Raw genomic sequence first — 21818 nt, 5'->3', positions numbered from 1 at the left:
CAAAGCAAATTTTGGGTCGATGTCTTTATGGGTGAGATGATGCTCCTTTTCTGCCAGTGGAAGTTCCACCTGTCTACAGGAAGTGGGAATTTCAAGTTCCATATCCCCTGCTGCTAGTAGTCTTAGCAAGGGTCACCATTATAGACACCCAGGAGACTACCCTGTCCCAAAGATGTGCCCCATATTGATTTCTGTTCTCTTTACTAGTCTTCCTCCCAAACTTGCCCTGCCCACCCCTGATTTCCACCCACATGTCCCTCTCCATCCCCATCGTCATATCCACCCCATCTTCTATCAAGTTCTCTCCATCCAAGACAACATGGTACCTTTACACAATGGAATACTACTCAGCTTTTGACAACATGGTACCTTTACACAATGGAATACTACTCAGCTTTTAAAAACAAAGACATCATGCAATTCACATACACATGAAAGGAACTAGAAAAGATCATCCTGAGTGTGGTAACCCAGACCCAGAAAGACAGGAATGGTCTGTACTCACTTTTAAGTGGATATTAGCCATCAAGTAAAGATAGCCATGCTACAATCCACAGACCCAAAGAAGCTAAGAACCAAAGAGGGCCCAAGGGAGGATGGTTGAATCTCACTCAGAAGAAGAAATAACAGGCATTGCTGGTGTCTCTAATATGCTTGGAAGGCAATGGCAGAAACATTAAATACAAAGCCAAACTAGCTTCCATGGCAAGGGTCAGTGCATCCTGGCAAGAGGACAACGGCTTGACACCAACCTGTAAAAGACTTACATAATAAATATATGAAAAAGAAGTCATGCTTTAAGTAGCATGATCAAATGCTTATTTTATCAGTAGGACATAATATACTTAGAATAAGTATACAGATATTGTCTTATCTTTTATTATGTGTAGATGGTAAAGTAATCATTCTTGGTAATCACATGAATAGATTGTAGGAAACTATTAGCTGTATTACATTTAATATATTTTATATTATTGTAATGAATTTAGTGTGAGCTTTGAATTACAGAGGATAATGACAAATAGATTTTAAATAAACCTCTTCTTTTAAGAATTAGCATTGACAGAACCAGTCATAAGATTCAGCCAATAAAGGTGGCTGCTGCCAAGCCTGATGACTTGAATTAAATACCTAGTCCACATGGTGGAAAGAGAGGACTGACTTCTGTATGTAGTCTCTGACCTCCTCACATATTCTGTAACACTCGAGCAACATGTGTGCGAACATGCACACACCCACACACATTCACAGAAACATACACACTCACATACAAACAATATGTCTTTAATTTTTTAAGTAATAAGTAGAGTTACTGCTGAGGGTACTATCCTAATCAATGCTATACCCAGTTCCCGAGCCCCCAAAAGATCTACTGGAATCGACTCCTTTGCAAAACACATGAGGGTCTTTTTATTGTAAATTACAAGCTGCAGCTTGGGCCTACACAGCCCCACCGCCAAAGCGGTGGGAGCTGAGCGCACCATCCCCAGGTTAGTTGGGTGATATATAGATTCTGGTCCCTCCCAGCATGCCCAAGGCAGGGGCAATTCCTGCCTGGAAAGCATCTATTGCTCAAGATGTTACATTTTGAATCGATTGACTATAGGTTCCCAGACCATTAATGACCTGGTGTCCCTCCCTAGGGGGATGGGCCAGTTTCCTAGCAACTGTATCTCTAGTGGGTGGGGAAAGAATGCAGTGAGGTAGCTTTCCCCTCAGGGCATTACTAACTTCTTTACTGTACCTACTCTAGGTCTTAAAGATAGCTGCTACTTTATCTTTTGGTCTCTCATCAATACTTCAAGATTTAGTTAATTTTACATTATGTGGGCTTCCCTGTATTATATAACTTTATTATATGCAGATATATTTTCTGACATTTCTGAGAAAATGATTCAGTTTATGCTTTGTGTCTAATTGTTGTTATATTCAAACAACAATTATATTCTTCTCTCATGAAGTTTTCATTAATTGTCTGAGGGTGTATGCATAAAAATATACTGCCCATAAATTGATTAAAACTTGCTGTATATTTATAACAAAAATGCAGAACCAAAGTTAAATGTAGTCATATTATTCTTGAATAAATTTCATCCACAGTATAATCACATGCCAATCTAGTCTGCGTTGGATGGTAACTTATTTTGACTAACCTCCATTTATTTAACAGTTAAGAATATTGGATTTTTCATGTTATTTTTAATTTCTAAATCCATTTTTGTATTGTGCTGGTTTTTGCATTTCTCAGTGACACAAATGTCTCCCTTTAGGGGTATTTTGAGAAACTGCCACGTATGGCAAGTATTTAGATGGAATTCCAATCCCCTGAGTTCAAGCCCATTACTGTTACATCCGTGGACATTATATTCTGGGTTTTGAAAATATTCCTCTTAATCACATAGTCACACTAGTGTTTTTAAAAAATTTGAAGGCTATACATTTATGTTCCTCAAAATATGTTTTAAGGTTCAGTGTAAAACTGGTCAGCACTAAATTATTATTAATTTGTTATTAAAATATATATCAATATTAATTCCTTTTTTCTCATTGTTACATGGGACACCAAGTCTGTTAAACATATAAGCATTAGCATGAAGTAGAATGAAAGTTTTTTTTCTTTTTTTTGTTGTTTGTTTTTTATTTTTTTGAAAGTCTTTTCTTGACAACGCAGCCCCCCTCCCTTTGTCTTCCTTTCCTTTATTGTCACAGGGAACATTCAGGGTCCTCAGTCTTCCTCTGCTTGGCTTTCCTTTTCTCCTTGCCTTTTTCCCTGACACTGCCACACTACCTGTTTTTAATATGATACAGAAGCCTCAATAAATCATATACTGAGTCTCTTTTACTATGTTTTACCCCTGCAATTGTGAATAACCTTTCTGTTCATGAATTTAAGAATCAAATTTCAGTTTTTATGAGAAGCTTTCAGGGTTTGTATTTAATTATTTTGAATCCATACATCGATCTGGAAAGAACACTCTTGCTTATGTTATTGTTGTCTCCTTAACCACAGACATAATAGAGATCTTAATTGTGTTAGTTCTTTTTTAATAAAATTCAATAAAACCTTCTGGATATAGAACTCCTACATACTTTATTAGATTTATTCTTAAGTTCCTTTATCTTTTGTTAATTATGTTTGTTAGTTTTCATCATTAAGAATATATTATGTTGAATATTGGTGTGTTTTCACCAATATTTTCCAGAATACATGGATCTTGCACTTTATTTCATATTTCCTATTTCTATTTTGAGTGGTTATGTGTGTTCTCTAAATGATTTGCTATGTTGCTAATTTCGATTTATTTAAGAATATCTGTTATTGTTCTTAGCAACATGAAAAAAGCCTCAGGTTTCTAGGAAAAGAAACCTCAATATGCATCCTAGGGTTAATAAATTTTCTGAAAAGTGTAAAAACTAATTTAGAACATGTTTTGATAACATTAAATGTTTTCAAAAATATTTGTTATATAAATATTTAGAACATGTTTTTGTAACATTAAACATTCCAAAACATTATATAAAAATTCCATGCTGAATTTTTATTGAAATTAAACATTTATTAAAAACTAGATCAACCCCCATAACAAAAACAAACAAAGAAAAATTCCCTACTATTTTCTCAAAGTTTACATACAATTTAGAGCTTGAACATTTTACTGATTGTACAGTGTTTGTTTGTTCATTTGGATTTTTGTTTGTTTGTTTGTTTGTTTTTTAGCAGCTCCTGTGCTCTTCTTTGTGTGTTGCTAAAACCAATTGCTCATCCCTTAGGCTCTGACAGCTCACAATGGATTCTGACAACTTTCTCCCACTCCAGTTCCTGAGTAATATGTAATTTCCTTGATATGAAAAAATATCATTTTGGTATTCATATCAAGGCCTGATGTTCATTTTTCATTTTTCTGTAAGCTAATGAGTTCTCACACAGACAGCCTTCATGAAGTTGTCTTTGCCCACAGTCCTGCTGCTGCATGCAGCGCTAGAGGCAGCCACAGCATTAAGGAGATTTATTGTAAGCCAAGCCTCTAAAGTGTGTGCTGCAATACTAAACACATCGCTGTGTGTTTTGCAGACAATCCGAGTTTGCTGAGCCATGTCTCCGTGGGTATTAGAGTTCTGGATGTCAATGACAACCCACCCGAACTTGCCAGAGAATATGATATTGTTGTCTGTGAGAATTCTAAACCTGGTCAGGTAAGTTAATTCTTTTTTTTTTTTTCTACCATCTGAAGGGAAGAAAAATAAGCAGCTTTATTTCCATTATTTTTGGGTATTATTGCCCAAATCCCTCAGTGGCATTCTTTTATGCTCAGTGACAATAATTTTTATAAGGTTTTAAGTACAAATAGATTTCTTTTGAGCATTATAGAAAATGAATTTTCCCAATATCACAGTGTAATTCAGAACAATGATCTCATTTAGGTATGATCCATTCATCATGCCAATATAATTGTACTGAATGGTCTAGGCATTGTCCTGCATTCAGTGTGGAGCAGTAACCTCTTATAGCCTGATGAAGCCTAGAGACCATATCTATGAGGAGTTTGAATTGTTGGTTATGAAAGATGTATGCGAGTGTGTGTGTGTGTACATGTAACTTTGTTTACACTATGAGGAACCTCTATACATTATGGAATGAGGCAAGTAAAGAAAGGACAGACAGTGGCAGGCTCTTTGAACCTCCCCTCCCCCAAGAGCAGCTTTGCCAGGCCACAGAGGAAGACAATGGAGGTAGTCCTGATGAGACCTGATAAGCTAGGGTCAGATGGAAGGGAAGGAGGACCTCCCCTATCAGTGGACTTGGAGAGGGCCAGGGAGGAGATGAGGGAGGGAGGTTGAAATTGGGAAGGTGTTACAGCTGGAATACAAAGTGAATAAAATGTAATTAATATAAAAATATAAAATTAATTAAAAAAAGAAACTGAGGGGAGGAGGCCCTCTCCTATCAGTGGACTAGGGGGGGGGCATGGTTTTCTCTATAGAGGGAGGGAGGGTAAGACTGGGAGGAGACAAGGAAGTGGGTTACAGCCATAGACAGTGAATAAATTGTAATTATTAATAAATAGATAACAATTTAAAAATAAATAATAAAATCAGCAATATAATGCAGACAGCCATTAATTATACTTCCATAACATGTTTCTCAGTAATAAATCCAAGAAAATCCCACATAATGCAAGAAGTTCTTACACAAAAAAATATCCAAGAGCAACATTATTTAAAATAAAATGAAAAAATAACTGTACTACTCTAAAAATATGAGTTAATCAGTGTATATTTAAACACAACTAACATTTTAGTGATAAAATAAGAAATGTTAAGGATTTGTAGGATCGGTATGTCTAGTGTTGGTTCCTAAATGTATTCTTCTAAAAATCATGTTAATAAGCTGTTATATAACAGATATTATAAACCTAGCTGGAAAAGATTATTGAAAATTACAAACAATTAGAAACATACATAAGAATATATGTATACACAAATAATATACACATATATAATCACAAAAAATAAACGTTATCAAATCGTGCATTTGATTCACAAAGACAGATTTCATTATAACTATAAAGTTTGTACACAAAGTTACGCTCAGTGTTACACTTAGATATACATTGTTTTAAATGTAAAAAGAAGTCTATACAAAACTACCAACAGAAATAAACAGTTCACATGGTGTTCTGGGGATACAGCTCATCAATACATACTCTATTCACATATAATTTTGTCCATGTTGTTGAAAATAAGCATTATGATTGCCCAGCCTTATGTAAGGGGAAATATGATATTCTCACATCATATTATTACATATTTTCAAATATTCACAAAATGTTGAATAGTTTTATTAATGGCTGAATGACAAAGATTTAAATATATAAAAATAATATTTTTATTATATTATTCTCAATAAAAAAAGTTCTCGATAATATCACACTAAAATATCTGAAGAAACTCAAAAATTATTTTCCAAAACTACCATCTGGAATATATAACTACACCTTCTTATTCCTTATATAGATAAAGGTAGAAATTAATAAGAATATTTAGTAGGAGGATGCTTAAATCTCGTTCAGAATGGCAAACAGGATAGACATCAGAAGCGGTGGAAGAGAGGAAACAGGATGGGAGTCTACTATAGAGGTCCTCCAAAGGGATTCACCCAACAAAGGATCAAATCAGATTCTGAGATTCACAGCCAAACTTTAGGCAGAAGGCAAAGAGTCTCATGGAAGAAGAAGGGAGGGGGTGGTGATGGAATAGCATGGAAGGCCAGGGACCCCATAAGAATATTTTGAAATGATGCATTAATTAATTTTTCCTTAGGTAGCACAGAAATACTGCCTACTTCTTTTTTTTTAAGTAAATGAATTGAATATGCAAAAACATATCCACAATACTGTTATTAAAGAAAAGGATAGCACAAGAATAAAAAAAGTATTAGAACAGTACTCATCCTTTAATAACATCAGTAAACAGGTTTTGGTATTAATGTTCAATGTTATATATAGAGTTGGTCTACACTTTGAATACAGATTTAGGTGTCACAAATAGTGTGCTGATAAACAAAATGAAGAAAACAACTGTGAACTAATATGGAAAAAGATCATATTACTCAAGTAGGTAAATCTAAAGTATTTGATGAAGTCAGTATTTTTCTGAGAATAGAATCCAAATTGGTTTATGTACATATACTTTTAAATCAATTTCATATATCTGCTAAGCACCAATGTAAAAGTCTACTTAGACTATAATTAAAAAAGAAAGACTAAACATGAAAACTACAACACCCAGAAATGAATGGACTCTTATTATCATCAATTATCCCTTACAAACTCAATCTCTAAGACTCAAATATGCAACACAATAAAGTTTATTTTTCTAATTTACTCAGAGATGTAAAATAGGCAGACAACTTCAATGTCTTCAAAATCTAGCATAAATGAATATCTAAGACATTTTAAGACCAATTACAATTAACTGTATGTATTATATATAATTATGTATTCATGTAAAATTTACCTATATTTATGTATTATAAATATTTTAGAGTATATTATGCTATTACACATAATGTGCTGCTATATATTAATATTCATTGCTGTAAGTTGAGATTATATTATATAATTAATTATATATAATGTATAAAATATACTATATATATATATATATATTCCTTTATCTTACTTTTGAAACAGTGTTTCACTGTGTAGCAGTGGGTGGCTTGAAACCTGTTGTGTCATTCACTCTGGCCTGGAACTCACAGAGATCCTCCTGTCTCTACCTCCAGATAAAAAGGACATATGCCACCATTCCAAACACCTGTGTAGATGTATATATTTTAAAAATATTAATAAGTACTTTTTAGGTTATGAACTCCTTTAGAAGTTCAGGAATATAGCCCATTCTCTTTTAAGAGTGCAGCCCATACATGCATGCTCATAGCCAGATTTATATACTGACACAAGTGAGAAGAAATGACAATCAATGGTAATAAGTGTATGAGCTCATGCCGTTCTTCCTGAGAATTGATCTTGCTGGAATTATGATCCAGATCCGCTGTTTCCTGTTGTGTCTGTTCAAGTTCACTTTGTCAATATATTGGAGACATCTCTCCTGTGTCTGCTCTGAGAGTCGGCTAGTGGTTTATGATGGTTTTTTTGGGGGGGTTTATATCAATTTCTATCATTTAATTCCTTCAGAAGGTCATTTTCCCACATGTATTAAATATGTTTTAGTTAACCTTACAGTTGCTGATAACAACCTGTGTGTGTGTGTGTGTGTGTCTTTCTTATTAGTTTCCTTAATACCCCTATGTAGCTTCCATTTGATTGTTAACTCAGTATATTTACTTATTTACATCTATTTAAAACCTGGAACTCAGGAAGAATTGGGTGAGGGAGTGATATAATATAAATAAAATTCTCAATATATAAAGCTACTTTTAAAGAAATTTTAATAGTGTAATTCTCAAAATGAGAAAGCATGTAGTATTTGTCTTTTTGAAACAGACTTAATTCACTTAATGGGATTGTCTCCAGCTGCATCATTTCATGGGGATTTTTTTATGCTTACCATGTTTTCAACTCTGTTACCAAAGTGATTTTAACATTTGGGAGAAAAAAATTACTTTAAGTATAGTTTTTAATCTATTCAAACAAATTAACAGTGACACTTTTGATCTCTGTGATTGACCCTAACAGAAGAAACATGTCTCTTTTTGTTTTGTCTGTTGCATTTGGGAACACGTGCTGATAGTATTTCTGGTGGAATTCCACAAGTTCTATCCCAGAGTTGTGCCGGAGCCAGCCAGCAGAGTTGAACAGTTCTTGAGTCGGGAGTGAGGATTAAAATTAATAAAATAAACACACAGCACACAGGAAACTTTTTAAAGGTCCAGACTAGGCCACAGCAAAGGCAGGCTGCTGCAGCAAGCAGCAAGTCTCAAGTCTACCTCCTCCTCTGCCTCCAGCCTTCTGACTGCTTTATTTTATTTTTTTGATCTAATTATAGTGATCACAATTTATTTTCTAGGCTACTGCTTAAGTATGGAAAAAGAAGTTGTATCTTTTTTTTTTTTATTTCTTAACTATCTGCTTTTGCTGTGTAGTTTTCTTTTTTTTTTAATTTTTCATCAATTACACTTTATTCATTCTGCATCCCCCCATTTTTGAGGAGTTACTTTCAGCCAGTAAAACATCTCAGAACAGTAGGTTAATTTGCACAAGGAGCCTGAGGAAGAGGTGTGACCCTCACAAGCTATCCCACCTGCTGTCACAAACAAAAGGAGATGGACTTGCAAGTTCTCCTCTGCCATTAGTAAAGGCCTCCTAAAAGCCATCTCTCCACAAAGATTTAAATATCAAAGCTTTAAACTTTGAGTTAATTTAATTCTGAATTTAATTAAACTTTGAGTTAATTTAATAGCTTTAAACTTTGAATTTTGTAATAAGTTTGATGCAGTCTGTTGATATATTTTCCTTACAGGGGAATAACACTTGTGTTTGTAACAGTTGTTTATAATGTTGAATATGTTGAGATGCTGAGCACCTAAATGCACCATGATGTTGCTATGGTGGATAATGACACTTTGTGAAGTTCTAAACCTGTACAATAGCAGTTAGGTCAAATTAAACACCAACATAAATAGCTCTGAATTAATACTCTTTACTCTTCTGAAAAATATATTTTATATAACTTCATTGAAAAACCACAGAAAGTCCGCCATGCATAAAATTTACAGTCAATTCCCAAGCTACATTGAATCTAAAGGAATTTATATCTGTCTGAAATGAAAACTTTTCTTTTATTCATATCAAATATGCTGTGGCCTTTTTATTATTCATTAAAGTTAAACTCAGAGCTAGCTAACATTAAATTAATTTCTTAGCTAAGAATAACGTTTTGTTGGGAGAGAGCTTGCCTAGCATAAAGGAAACCTTGATTCCTCTCTCTGATCAGCATTAGTTCAGTGTGATGTCAATTGCGTGTAATCCCTCACCAGAGAAGTGGAGGTAGAAGGGTCAGAAGTCTCAGATCATTTCCGTCTTACATAGAAAGGCAGAAATCCAGAATAACCCAGCCTATTAAAAAGAACATATCTAAAAAATAAAGCAATGATCAGGGATTACTTAAAATAGCCTCTGCCACATGAAATACATTTTTATTAATTATATAACTTTGTATAAAAATATAACATGTTTTGTTCTAGATTTATAGTCTATCTGGATACAATTCATTCAACTAAGAAGAGTGAGTTCACATTGTTATAAAATAGAACACAATCACTGATTGCTTTAAACAATGTACGAAGAGTTTCTTAGCACATCAACATTGATGGTAGAGCTGAGGGTTGTGCACTAGACAAAATGCTAAGAGAACAGGCAATGTTGTTCGGTAGCAGATGGCTTTCTTGTCACACCGATGGCCAGATTCAAGGTTCTGTTCCCAGGGCTGCATCAATGTAAGAATAAAATGAAGTAACCAAAAAAAAAATTAAATTCAAATCTGAAATTATTTGCACAAAATGGAAAAGATGTTTTAGAAAATATTTTAAAAAATAAACCAGCAGAGGACACAATCCAATATTAATTACCTCAGAGGTACCACTAGAAGCTCAGGTTTGTAAGAAAATTTAGAAAACGTTAAACTCATAAGTTTGTTTTGAAATGAGTAGTAAATATATATTACTTCCTACGAACTTAAGATGAAATACTGAATTGGTCTTGATGAATTATTCCTTAAAAATCCTTACAACTTTCTGAGTTAAGAAGCAATTTGCAAATAAATCATACTGTTATTGAATATGGCACTGAAAGTAGAATTTAAAATTAAGAATCATAATAAATGAACACCATTCAGTTTTGAAAATATGATAAAAATGTTTTTTGCATGTTTGTCGATGTAGGTACAAGTAAGTGTATGTGTGAGAATACACTGAACAAATTTGAAAGTCAGTCCTGATATTCACTAATATTAAATTCAGAATTGATGTGTAGAGAATGCAAGTATATTGCTCTGTTGACAAAACAGTTTAAACTCTATTTGGAGCTTTTGCACATTTGAGGGAAAAAATGCTTAGATTGCTTTTGATTCTCGATCAGCACATTTGTCTACTAGGAGTCAAAAGACAAAAGGGAAGAAAAGATCCATGTGGAGAAGCAGTTGTGCATAAAACAGAAGTGGAAAACAACAGGATGAACTTTCAGCTCTAAATACTCCAGAGGGAAATAAGTTAGGAAAGCACAATAGATTTCTCTCTCTACAGATGGGGAATGGGGACAGAGTGATGGGGTCTCACTGCAGTCTCAGAGGTTGGTTGATGGCAGAGGTGGGAACTGAGGCCTGAGTATCTGCCACTTCAATACTGTATACACTATCCTTATCTCAGGACACAAGGGCATGCTGTTGTTGTTTTGGTTCTCTCTCTCTCTCTCTCTCTCTCTCTCTCTCTCTCTCTCTCTCTGCTTTTGCTTTTTCTTTGTTACCAATGGTCTCCGTACATAGAGAAGGATTTAGATTTTTTCACAATATTATTCTTTTTTTCTATTTATTTATTTATTACAATTTATTCACTCTGTATCCCTATCCGTGCTGTAGCCTCCTCTCTCATTCCTTCCCAATCCTGCCCTTCTCCCTCTTCTCCTCCCTTGCCCCTCCCCCAGGCCACTGATAGGTCATCCTCCCCTTCCCTCTGACCCTAGCTTATCAGGGTCTAATCAGGACTGGCTGCATTGTCTTCCTCTGTGGCCTGGTAAGGATGCTCCCCTATCAGGGAGGGATGATCAAAGAGCCATCCACTGAATTCATGTCAGAGACAACCTCTGTTCCCCTTACTATGACACCCACTTGGAGACTGAGCTTCCATGGGCTACATCTGTGCAGGAGTTCTAGGTTATCTGCATGCATGGTCTTTGGTTGGAGTGCTATTTTTCTTTAAATGTATTTTTCTCTTTAAAACATATTGTTATTTGATATTATAAGAGTGTATTTTATTTTTCCATTTTGCATAATCTGCTTCATCAATAGAAGTTATTTTAGTGTTCTCTTCTGTATTTAAAAAAAATAGATGTGGATAAGGTAAATGTTTAAGTCACTACCTTTTAATTAGGAAACACATTTTTGTTTGTTCGTAGGTTTACTTTTAAGGTAATACTGCTTAGAGTAATTAGAATTTGTATTCTCTCATTTGTCACCAAAATTCTTTTTTCTTTCCATGTACTTTACCTTACCTTGTCCCTGAATATGCAATAATAGAGATCCAGACCCCTGTGTCTGAGCCAGCACAGAGGACAAATTGCATCAGCAAGTCACTGGGAGTTTGGTTGTAGCCTGCACCGCTGTTGTAGAACCTGGCATATCACAATTCACAGAACTCAGTCTTCTCTCATATGAAATTGAGGGCCTGCATTGTTATTTCTTGCTTCTCTTGAATACTTAAATTGGGGTGCTCCATTGTTTTTACATTAATGGACAGAGGTCAACACGTAGCAACACTGTTCAGTGGAATGTTTTAGTTATACAAAATAATTTCTTTTTTTTTTTCAGTTTTTCAAAAATGTAATGACCAATTACCCCCAAAGTATTGGCAGTAACAAAGGAACTAAGCCTAAAGCTACTGTGGTTCACAAAGACGATAAACTTAAGATGTTTGTACCATGATGTAAAATAAAGTGTGGTATTTATAAATTAAAGTAAAAGTCTTTTCCTAAAATAGATTGGATAGAAAGCAAGTTAATTGGTTCTTTGATGTGTTTAACTCTAAACACATGAGTTGGAAAATAGATCTTTAAAAATCTGTTAATAGCAACAATTAAATTTACAGTATATTACAGTCCAGGGAATAAACAAATCAGACTTACTGTTGTGTGTGTCTTTTCCTTAGGTTATTCACACCATCACTGCCACTGATAAAGATGACTTTGCCAATGGACCAAGATTTAATTTTTTTCTTGATGAACGCCTGCCCACGAACCCAAACTTCACACTTAAGGACAATGAAGGTGACCATCAGCATGCTTTCTTAAGCTCTGTGTTTTCTGCTTTGACTCGAGAGGGTACAGACATGATTAGTTTTGCCTTATTCTTCTGTGCCCGTGAACAGCTTGCAGATTGGCATTTAAGCTCAATGTGATGTTAATGTGTTATGATCTGTGAATATCTTGTATTTAAAATTGAGCCATATGTACAAATAAGTCATTCAATTTACTATGAAGCATTCCTTTAAACAAGAAATGCACATGTAGTATGCTCTCGGGCAAATTTGAAGAGAAATATTAGCTGACAAACATGTTTATGATTGCCACTGCAATTGCTAGAAGGCAAAATATTTTTAAATTAGAAAAAGAGAAAATTATTTCCCAGAGAGAGCCATGAAATCAGATACAATGTTTGGGACCATCTTGTATTAGTAAATCTATCAAGAAGCGCTGCACAAATCCCATTCCTTCTTGTTATTGGACATATTGTTTAAAACATGAACAGAAAATATGTGTAATTGTAAGATAATTTTTAAATTATTTTTGTTTAATCTTCAGTCGTTTATGGAGAAAATGACAGTTATTAACAGCAAAGTTATCAACTTTGGAAAACGTAACATTTAGATGCTCTGTTTATTGATTCTTCAAGGTCCTCACTCTACGAGGCTCTTGCTGCTATTTGTGGGGACTACTAATGTAATTAGTAGATGTAATTTTCTAATTAGCACCAATGTTTCCTCCAGATATTTGTGATGATTATTTGAATACAGTGCGGTCTAGGATTTACGACTTGGCATAGAATCCTGGTGGGTGACAGTAGATCAGTCTTATAGGGAGCCTGTAATCCTTTCTCTACATACTTGGAGCAAATGATTAATTTTAGACAAAATGGAAAAAGCAAGGTCCGTAGCAAAGTAAAGTGTGAATATATTCTGTGTACTTAATTAAAATAAATATTTATATGAAAAAGTGTGATGATATTATCAAAGTTCAGCAGCGATATTTTCTTTTAATTTCCACGCTAATGTAGTAGTTTGCCAGAAAAGTCTAATGAGTTTTCTGGTGTAGGTAGAAAACTGTCTAACACATCCAATGAGTATTAGTCAAAAAAGCTCTATTTCAGCCTCTAAAATGTGTGGTGTTCTTTTCAGAGGTGCATCCAAAATCCATTTTCAGTTTTTTTCCAGTACCCACCGACAGCAACACTGAAATGGTAGCAAGAATAAACAGACATGACAAATTTTTGTGGTTGTAGGTAGAATCAAGTCTTCTGAAGATTTTTTTCCTCCTCTTATTTCTTTCTTTCTTTCTTTCTTTCTTTCTTTCTTTCTTTCTTTCATTCTTTCTTTTCTTTTCTTTCTTCTCTTCCTTCTTTCCTTCACATTCCTGTGGGGGGACTTCTCATGGATATTAACATGCCTTGACATATAGAGTAGAACTAGACCCATTTTTTTCTATTGAGGCTAGACAAAGTTGTCCAGTTAAGGGAAAGAGATTCAAAGGTAGGCACTAAAAAAAAAAAAGACAGCCTCTTGCTCTCTTGCTGCTAGAGGACCAAGTTGTAAATCTGTTACAAATGTGTAGGGGGTCCAGAACTGTCCCATGGATGTTCTGTGGATGGTGGCTTAGTCTCTATGAGCCACTATGGGTCCAGGTTAGTTGATTTTGAAGGTTTTCTTGTAGTGCCTTTACCTCTGTATAGGTGTGTGGGTGTCCTTCTCCCTCCACTGGAAGTTCCATTCCTGGAAGAAATCACTATCCCATAGATGTCCCCCACCTCCTCAGTTCTTTCTGCCAGCCTCTCTCTCCTTTCCCCCACTTAATCCCTACTCTCATTTCCCTACCAATCTCCTGGACATCCTCTTTTGGGCCCTCCTTGTTATTTAGCTTCTTTGGGTGAGTGGATTGCTGTCCTCTAATTTGTGACTAATATCTACTTGCAAGTGAGTATATACCATGTGTGTCTTTCTGGGTCTGGGTTACTTCACTCAGGAAGATCTTTTCCAGTTCCATCCATTTGCCCGAAAATTGTATGATGTCTTTGTCTTTAATAGCTGAGGAGTATTCCAATATGTAAATGTAGCAGTTTCTTTATCCATTCTTTGGTTGAAGGACATCTAGGTTGTTTCCAGATTCTGGCTATTACAAATAATGCTTTTGTGAACATAGTTGATCAAGTGTCTTTGGGTAGGGTGGGGAGTTTTTTTGTTATATGCCCAGGACCTGTATAGCTCAATCTTTTTTTAATTTTTATTTTTTTTTAATATTAGTTACAGTTTGTTAACTTTGTATCCCATCTGTATCCCACTCCCTCTTTCCCTCCCAATCCCACCCTTCCACCCTCATCTCCTTCCTGTCCCTTTCCAAGTCCACTGATAAGGAGAACCTCCTCTCCTTACATCTGATACTGGTTTATCAGGTGTCTTCTGGACTGGCTGCAAAGTCCTCCTCTGTGGCTTAGCAAGGCTGCTTATCCCGGCGGGGGTGGGGGACTGAGGAGGTGGGAGGAGGGAAGGTCAAAGAGCCCACCATTGAGTTCATGTCAGAAACAGTTCCTGTTCCTCTTATTAGGGTACCCACTTGGATACTGAGATACCAACGGTTTCATCTAAGCAGGGGCTCTAGGTTGCATCCATACATGGTCATTGTTTGGAGAAACAGTCTCATAAAAAACCTCTGTGCCCAGATATATTTGGTCCTTGTAGAATTCCTGTCCTCTCCAGTCCAGGTCCTATCAACATCTCCCCCTCCTTTTTTTTTTTTTTTTTTTTTTTTTTTGGTTCCCTGCATTCTGCCGGAGGTTTGGTTATGAGTCTTAATATCTGTTTTGATACACTGCTAGGTAGAGTCTTTCAGAGGCCCTCTGTGGTAGGCTCTATTCCCAATTTTCTAAGAAACCACCACATTGATTTCCAAAGTCATTGAATAAGTTTACACAACTAACAGAAATGGAGGAGTTTCAAACCAACTTAATGGTAATGAAAGTTTAACATCAAAAGAGTAAAAATATTGAATGATTTTAAGTAAGTCTTACAGGTCTAAGAATGAAACTGTACCAGAATGAGAACAATGAATTGGGTAAAAATAATATGATGTCTACATCTATAAAAAGTGAAATATTAAGAGTGGGCTTGAAAGATAAATTAAACTAATTCAAGCTTTATAGATTATGGAAACTAGGTTTCTATTTTTGTCTTAAAAAGATAGAGAAAGTAACAATTTAAAATAAGTAATTTAATATGATTTATAAATGAGTGCTTTCATTTTTCATAGAAAATAGATCTGAGAAGGCAAATCATATTTATTTATAATAATTGTGTAAATTATCCCTTATCACCCATTATGCCAGGATTGTACTCTTTTAAAACTACTCCTGCTCAAGATGTTTCTCTAAGAAGACAATCTGTTGTGGCCCCTTTGAACTGTATAATCCTCATGCACCTCATCTTTTCTACACATCAACCATATTCATCCTATAATACCAGGCAAATTCTTGTGAATCAGAATTTATGTGGTAAAGTAAAACATACATAAAATATAACTTTGTCATCATTCAGAAGGACTGTGCCTTCTTTGAGCATCCACACATGATGACAAGTGAACATGGTATAGGAGTCTGAAGACAAAGCCCTTTAGAGAGATTTGTCATTAAACTAAATCCTCTAAGAACCTTCAGACTCTTTAATAAAAATAAAATGATATTTGTATATCCTTTATACAAGAAGAAATTATAATAGTCCTTGGGCTTTGATTAATTAGTACTGGATAAACAATAACTTATTTCATCTATATTGTAGTAATATTCCCCTGCTTGTTATGAACTTTATTCTGAATAACATGATTTAATATGACGTTCATGTTTTCTTTGCATGTTTTATGACTCATTTTATTTCTTATTAATTTGGAATCTACCAGTTTTTCAGGAAATTGAAGAACTGAAGTCATCAAGAATGTTTCATTTCATTACTAAAAGTTGTTTGGGCTTACTTATCTTTCATTACTCACCATGACATATGCTGGGAATATGCTGAAAGAAAACACCAGCGTGGAGCAAATGATGTGATAGAGAAGCAGGAGGTCTGACAGAGAAAATATGTTCCAAACACTCACTGCTTTGGTCGCTGGCCATTTTTTATAACAGACATTCAAGACACTTGTGATTTTTATTTTTATTTACGTTTTAACGTATTTTCTTGAACTTATCCATATTAAGACTTATATTCTGGGTATCAGCCTAACCTAACCATAGGAGCTCTTGTTGTGTGGCATAAATTCACTAAAGATGAGTAGTCTGTGTTCTTCAGATTAGGATCCAACCCTCAACAGTAATGTACTGTTGGTTAAATTCCCGAACTTCACTTTGGAAGGTATTGAAACTTCCAAACTGTAGCACTAGTTGATACTTTCATGGTAATACATTACCATAGACAAGATTCACTATTCCTTCCAAAAAGCATCTAAAGATCTTCAAGTGAGTCCAACCAGAGGCTAAGCAGAGTAGACTGTTGGTCTCTGATTTTCTCTGTTCCTACAACACTGGAGGATTTTACTGAGAGTTTATCTGCACCATAACTCTGAGCTTAGGATCATTGTGTAGTCAAAACCAAGAAAAGTTTAATGAACCCTTCTTTACATTTCTGACTTTCAGAGAATTTTCGTAGAGGGGTTCAGATCTTTGTTAGACTTTCAAAAGTAATTTCCAATTGAACTTCTCACTTTAGCAAAAACTTTTGTGAAAATCACTTACACCCATTTGAGATCTTTTCATTTCCTGGTTTAGTAGCAGTCCTGGAAACTTTCAAGAGCTCTCATAGTTATTCTGTATTCACTGTGCAATCTTCATTCCTTAGAGGCTTCTTGTAGAAGCAAGTGTGGGCAGAATAATAAATCACAATGTCAACTGTCTATTCACATTCCCTCCTCTCTGAAATCTTAATCATACTAGTTATCTTGCTATACTGGTTCTCTGACCCACTAAACAGACACTTGCTTCAAAGGTTCCCTTCTTAATCAGTGAAGTACAATTTAGCCTAAACACTCCCTTCTTCTTCTCCTTCTTCTTCTCCTTCTTCTTCTTCTTCTTCTTCTTCTTCTTCTTCTTCTTCTTCTTCTTCTTCTTCTTCTTCTTCTTCTTCTTTCTTCTTCTTCTTCTTCTTTTTTGTAATTGTAAAAGCTCAGACAAATTTGGGAATAATTTCATTATTTAAGTTGGATATTAACTCAGCTTGGAAAAGAAGACATTGTTCATTGATCATCTGTCATGACAATGATGTCTGTAGGTATGCTCTCAATATACTAAAATCTTTGATATTTAGAGTACAACTGTAATTTATTCAGAACCTCAACCAAGGTTTGCAGCAACACATATATCTCCAAGATATCTGAGGAGTAAGATGGGCCATAACATAAAAACATAAAAATATCTTATATTATAATGTTCTGTATATACTTTATACTATATAATGTATAATATATGTAATTTTAACATAATGTATAATATATAGTGTATAATACATACTATATAATACATAATGTATAAATATAACACATAGTTAATATATAATGTATAATGTATAACTCTAAACAATCATGTGAAAGACCTGTTTATTAAACACTTAAATAAAAGGATTAAGGCACCTAAAAAATTTAAAAGAAAAAAAAAAACAGTTCTCAAATCAAAGGAAATAAGAGACAGTTCATTGCTGAGTCAAATATAAGTGACCTGTCTTTTAAGCATAGTTTTGGGTTATCCCAATTTTCCTGTTCCAGTATGGTAACAGTTTTATGAAAATTTTAGAGTAACAGCATTCAGATAAATCATTATCTTCAAACATATTCAAATACATTGGTGTAAAGATCAGTTAGTGTGTTATGAACTCTCAGAAACCCTGGGTAATTGGCCTCAGATGTTTTTAAGTATGCTTAACATTTGTCTTAGTGAAAGCTATATACTTTCCAAAGGGATTTACCTAATAGTTTGAGTGTCCTTAACTCACACACAGAAATAAGAAATCATTGGCTATTTACAGTACAAAACAAACAAACAAAAAAAATAAAAAACTTGATTTATTTAGCTCAAAACCTAAAATTTTCCAATTTCTTCCAAAATACTAATGTTCAAATATTACAAAGAGCCATTGAAGAATAGTCTGAATGTTGGGATTATTTGTAGAACCTTTACATTACAGCAGTGTGTCATTTGTGATAGTCATTATTGGAAACCAAGTGTTACTACCGTCACTTTTATAAACCTGTTACAATTCTCTTCTCATCACAGTACAGTGTGCTCAATAGGCATACCGTAACACATGCTAAACATGGGCAGACCATATTAAAAGAAAGTTCTGGCAAACAATGGCAGAGTAGTACATAACCTAGTTTCAATCAAATTCATCTCTTATCTTTCATGTTTTTGTTTTAAAAATGTTGATGGTTAAATTAAAATGGCAGTTGGATATATTGAAAGCTTCCTTGAAGTCTGAAGGAAGTTATTTAGGTGTTATATTGAAAGCTTCCTTGAAGTCTGAAGGAAGTTATTTAGGTGTTGGTTCAAATCTGAAGTCTATAAGTATACTAGGAAAATTCTTGTAAATCTGATCTATCTGTTTCAGCAGAGAGTAACAGACATGGTAGGTTTCTGTAGTTTGGATGAAAAATGTTCCTCTGTAGGCTCACATATTTGAATATATGGCACTCAGTTGGTGGTGCTCTTCAGCAGGTTGTAGAGATTTGGGAGTCAGTATCTCATTAGGGATGGAATAGAGAACACAAAACACTGCATGGCTTCAGGCTCTGTTTGTCTGCTCTTGTGTTCATCTGCTTGTGTGGATGAAAATGTGATCACCCAGCTTCTAGCTACTGCTTCCATGCCTTGCTTTCCCATTAGTGATGAACTCTATCCTTCTAGATATGAAAACTGAAATAGACTCTTTTTCCTTACATTGTTGTTGGTCTTGATAATTTCCAACAGTAACATGAAAGTAACCAGTTACTAGTGGTCAGGTAAGTTGGAACACAGAAGTTGATAGTATATGCTATAGAGTATTTTCTATTAGCAATAAAAAAAGAAAAATACCTTAAACAAGGAAAACTACAATAGACAAGCAAATATGGACCTAGGAAAAGCAGGAGGACCCAATGCTACTTAAAAAAACCATAGGCTGCAATGTCTTCCTCTGTGGCCTAGCTAGGTTGTTCCTCCCACGAGGGGTGTGGAGGTCAAAGAGCTAGCACTGAGTTCATGTCAGAGACAGTCCATGTTCCCCTTACTAGGAGACCCACTTGGATACTGAACTACCATGGGCTACATTGAGCAGGGGTTCTAGGTTATATCCATGCATGGTACTTGGTTGGAGAATCAGCCAGTCCTGGTGAGACCTGATAAGCTAGGGTCAGATGGAAGGGGAGGAGGACCTCCCCTATCGGTGGACTTAGAGAAGGGCAGGGAGGAAATGAGGGAAGGAGGGTGGGATTGGACATTAATGAAGGATGGGGGCTACATCTGGGATACAAAGTAAATAAAATATAATTAATATAAAAAATTTAAAAGTTAAAAAAAATGTAGGCAACTAAAGCATTTCAAGAGCAAGGAAAATAATCTTTTCCAGTGAAAGAGCAGAACATTTGGTTATCCAATAATAAATTGTCAGCCCTGAAAATATACAAATATATAAAATATTATAAAGATTGAGCAGATCATAGTTTATGTATTTGGAAATTAATTTTTAAAAAAGACAAGAACTTGAAAAAATTAAGTAAGTAAATAAAGAAAGGGAGAAAAATGATGTATAGTAAAATTTCAAAATATAAAAGAAGTAAATTTCTAGAAAGAATATCAATATAACATGCGAAAGCCTCGAACTTTCAGGTGAGAAAATAGTTTACAATGAATATATCATTAAAGATAAAAAATGAATGGACTTCAAACAGCCTTTTGCAGATTAGAATCAAATAGTCATTAGAAGATTTTTTATTCCATTTTTACTTTTTATATTAATTACATTTTATTTTGCTTTGTATCACAGCTGTAACCCCCTTTTTCATTCCCTCCCAATCCCCTCCTCTGTCCCTCATCTCCTCCCATTTCCCTCTTGAAGTCCACTGGTAGGAGAAGTACTACTCTCCTTCCATCTGACCCTATCTGATCAGGTCTCATCAGGACTGGCTGCAATGTCCTCCTCTGTGGCCTGGGAAGGCTGTTCACAAATCGGGGGAGGGAGGTCAAAGAGCCAAGCACTGAGTTCATGTCAGAGACAGTCCCTGTTCTCTTTACTAGGATACCCACTTGGACACTGAGCTTCCATGGGCTACATCTGAGCAGAGGTTCTAGGTTATATCCATGAAAGGTCCTTAGTTGGAGTATCAGTCTCAGAAAAGACCCCTATGCCCAGATATTTTGGTTTTGTTGTTCTCTATGTGGAGCTCTTGTCCTCTCCTGGTCTTACTAATTCCCCCTTCTTTCATATGATTCCCTGCACTCTTCCAAAAGTTTGGCTATGAGTCTCAGCATCTGCTTTGATACACTGCTAGGTAGAGTCTTTCAGAGGCCTTTTCGGGTAGGTTCCTGTCCTGTTTACTGTTTTCTCCTTCTTCCATTGCCCATGCTGTTTGTCTTTCTAAGTGAGGATTGATCATCTTACCCAGAGTCCTCCTTATTGTTTAGTTTGTTTAGGTGTGCAGAATTTAGTATGTTTATCCTATAAGTGAGTATATACCATGTGTGTCTTTCTGCTTCTAGGTTACCTCACTCAGGATGATCTTTTCTAGATCCCACCATTTGCCTGCAAATTTCATGATTTCCTCCTTTTTAATTGCTGAGTAGTATTCCATTGTGTAAATATACCACAATTTCTGTATCCACTCCTCCATTGAGGGACATCTGGGTTGTTTCCAGGTTCTGGGTATTATGAACAAAGCTGCTATGAACATGGTTGAACAAATGTCTTTGTTGTGTACTTGAGCATATTTTGGATATATGCCTCGGAGTGGTATAATTGGATCTTAAGGAAGTGTTATTTCTAATTGTCTGAAGCAGCATCAGATTGATTTCCAAAATGATTGTACAAGTTTACATTCCCACCAGCAGTGGAGGAGGGTTCCCCTTTCTCCACAACCTCTCCAGCATGTGTTGTCACTTGAGTTTTTGATCTTAGCCATTCTGAGGGGTGTAAGGTGAAATCTCAGAGTTGTTTTGATTTGCATCTTCCTGATGGATAGGGACGTTGAGCACTCCTTTAAGTGTTTCTGTACCAATCTACATTCCTAGAGGTAGGACTTGAATAAATAAATCACCTTTCTACCTAAAATATCAGTCTCTTAGTAATGGCGAGAGGCCATATTTACCCA

The 21818-nt window shown here is 35.1% G+C and overlaps 1 protein-coding gene across 5 annotated transcripts in view; it reads left to right on the top strand.

Annotated features, from left to right (window-relative positions):
- The window catches only part of Cdh18 (cadherin 18), a 1064923-nt gene that overhangs the window by 1025764 nt on the left and 17341 nt on the right, over window positions 1-21818 (top strand). For all 5 annotated transcript variants that reach the window (XM_060380420.1, XM_060380419.1, XM_060380418.1 and 2 more), the window contains 2 exons: window positions 4073-4194; window positions 12380-12497. In XM_060380420.1, coding sequence (XP_060236403.1) covers window positions 4073-4194; window positions 12380-12497 — 240 coding nt within the window. The remainder of the gene's footprint in view (window positions 1-4072; window positions 4195-12379; window positions 12498-21818) is intronic.

Source organism: Meriones unguiculatus, chromosome 3 (assembly GCF_030254825.1).
Source record: "Meriones unguiculatus strain TT.TT164.6M chromosome 3, Bangor_MerUng_6.1, whole genome shotgun sequence".
Lineage (NCBI taxonomy): Eukaryota > Metazoa > Chordata > Mammalia > Rodentia > Muridae > Meriones > Meriones unguiculatus.
The sequence above is the reverse complement of the archived record's forward strand: the minus strand, read 5'-3'. Positions and strand labels throughout refer to the sequence as shown.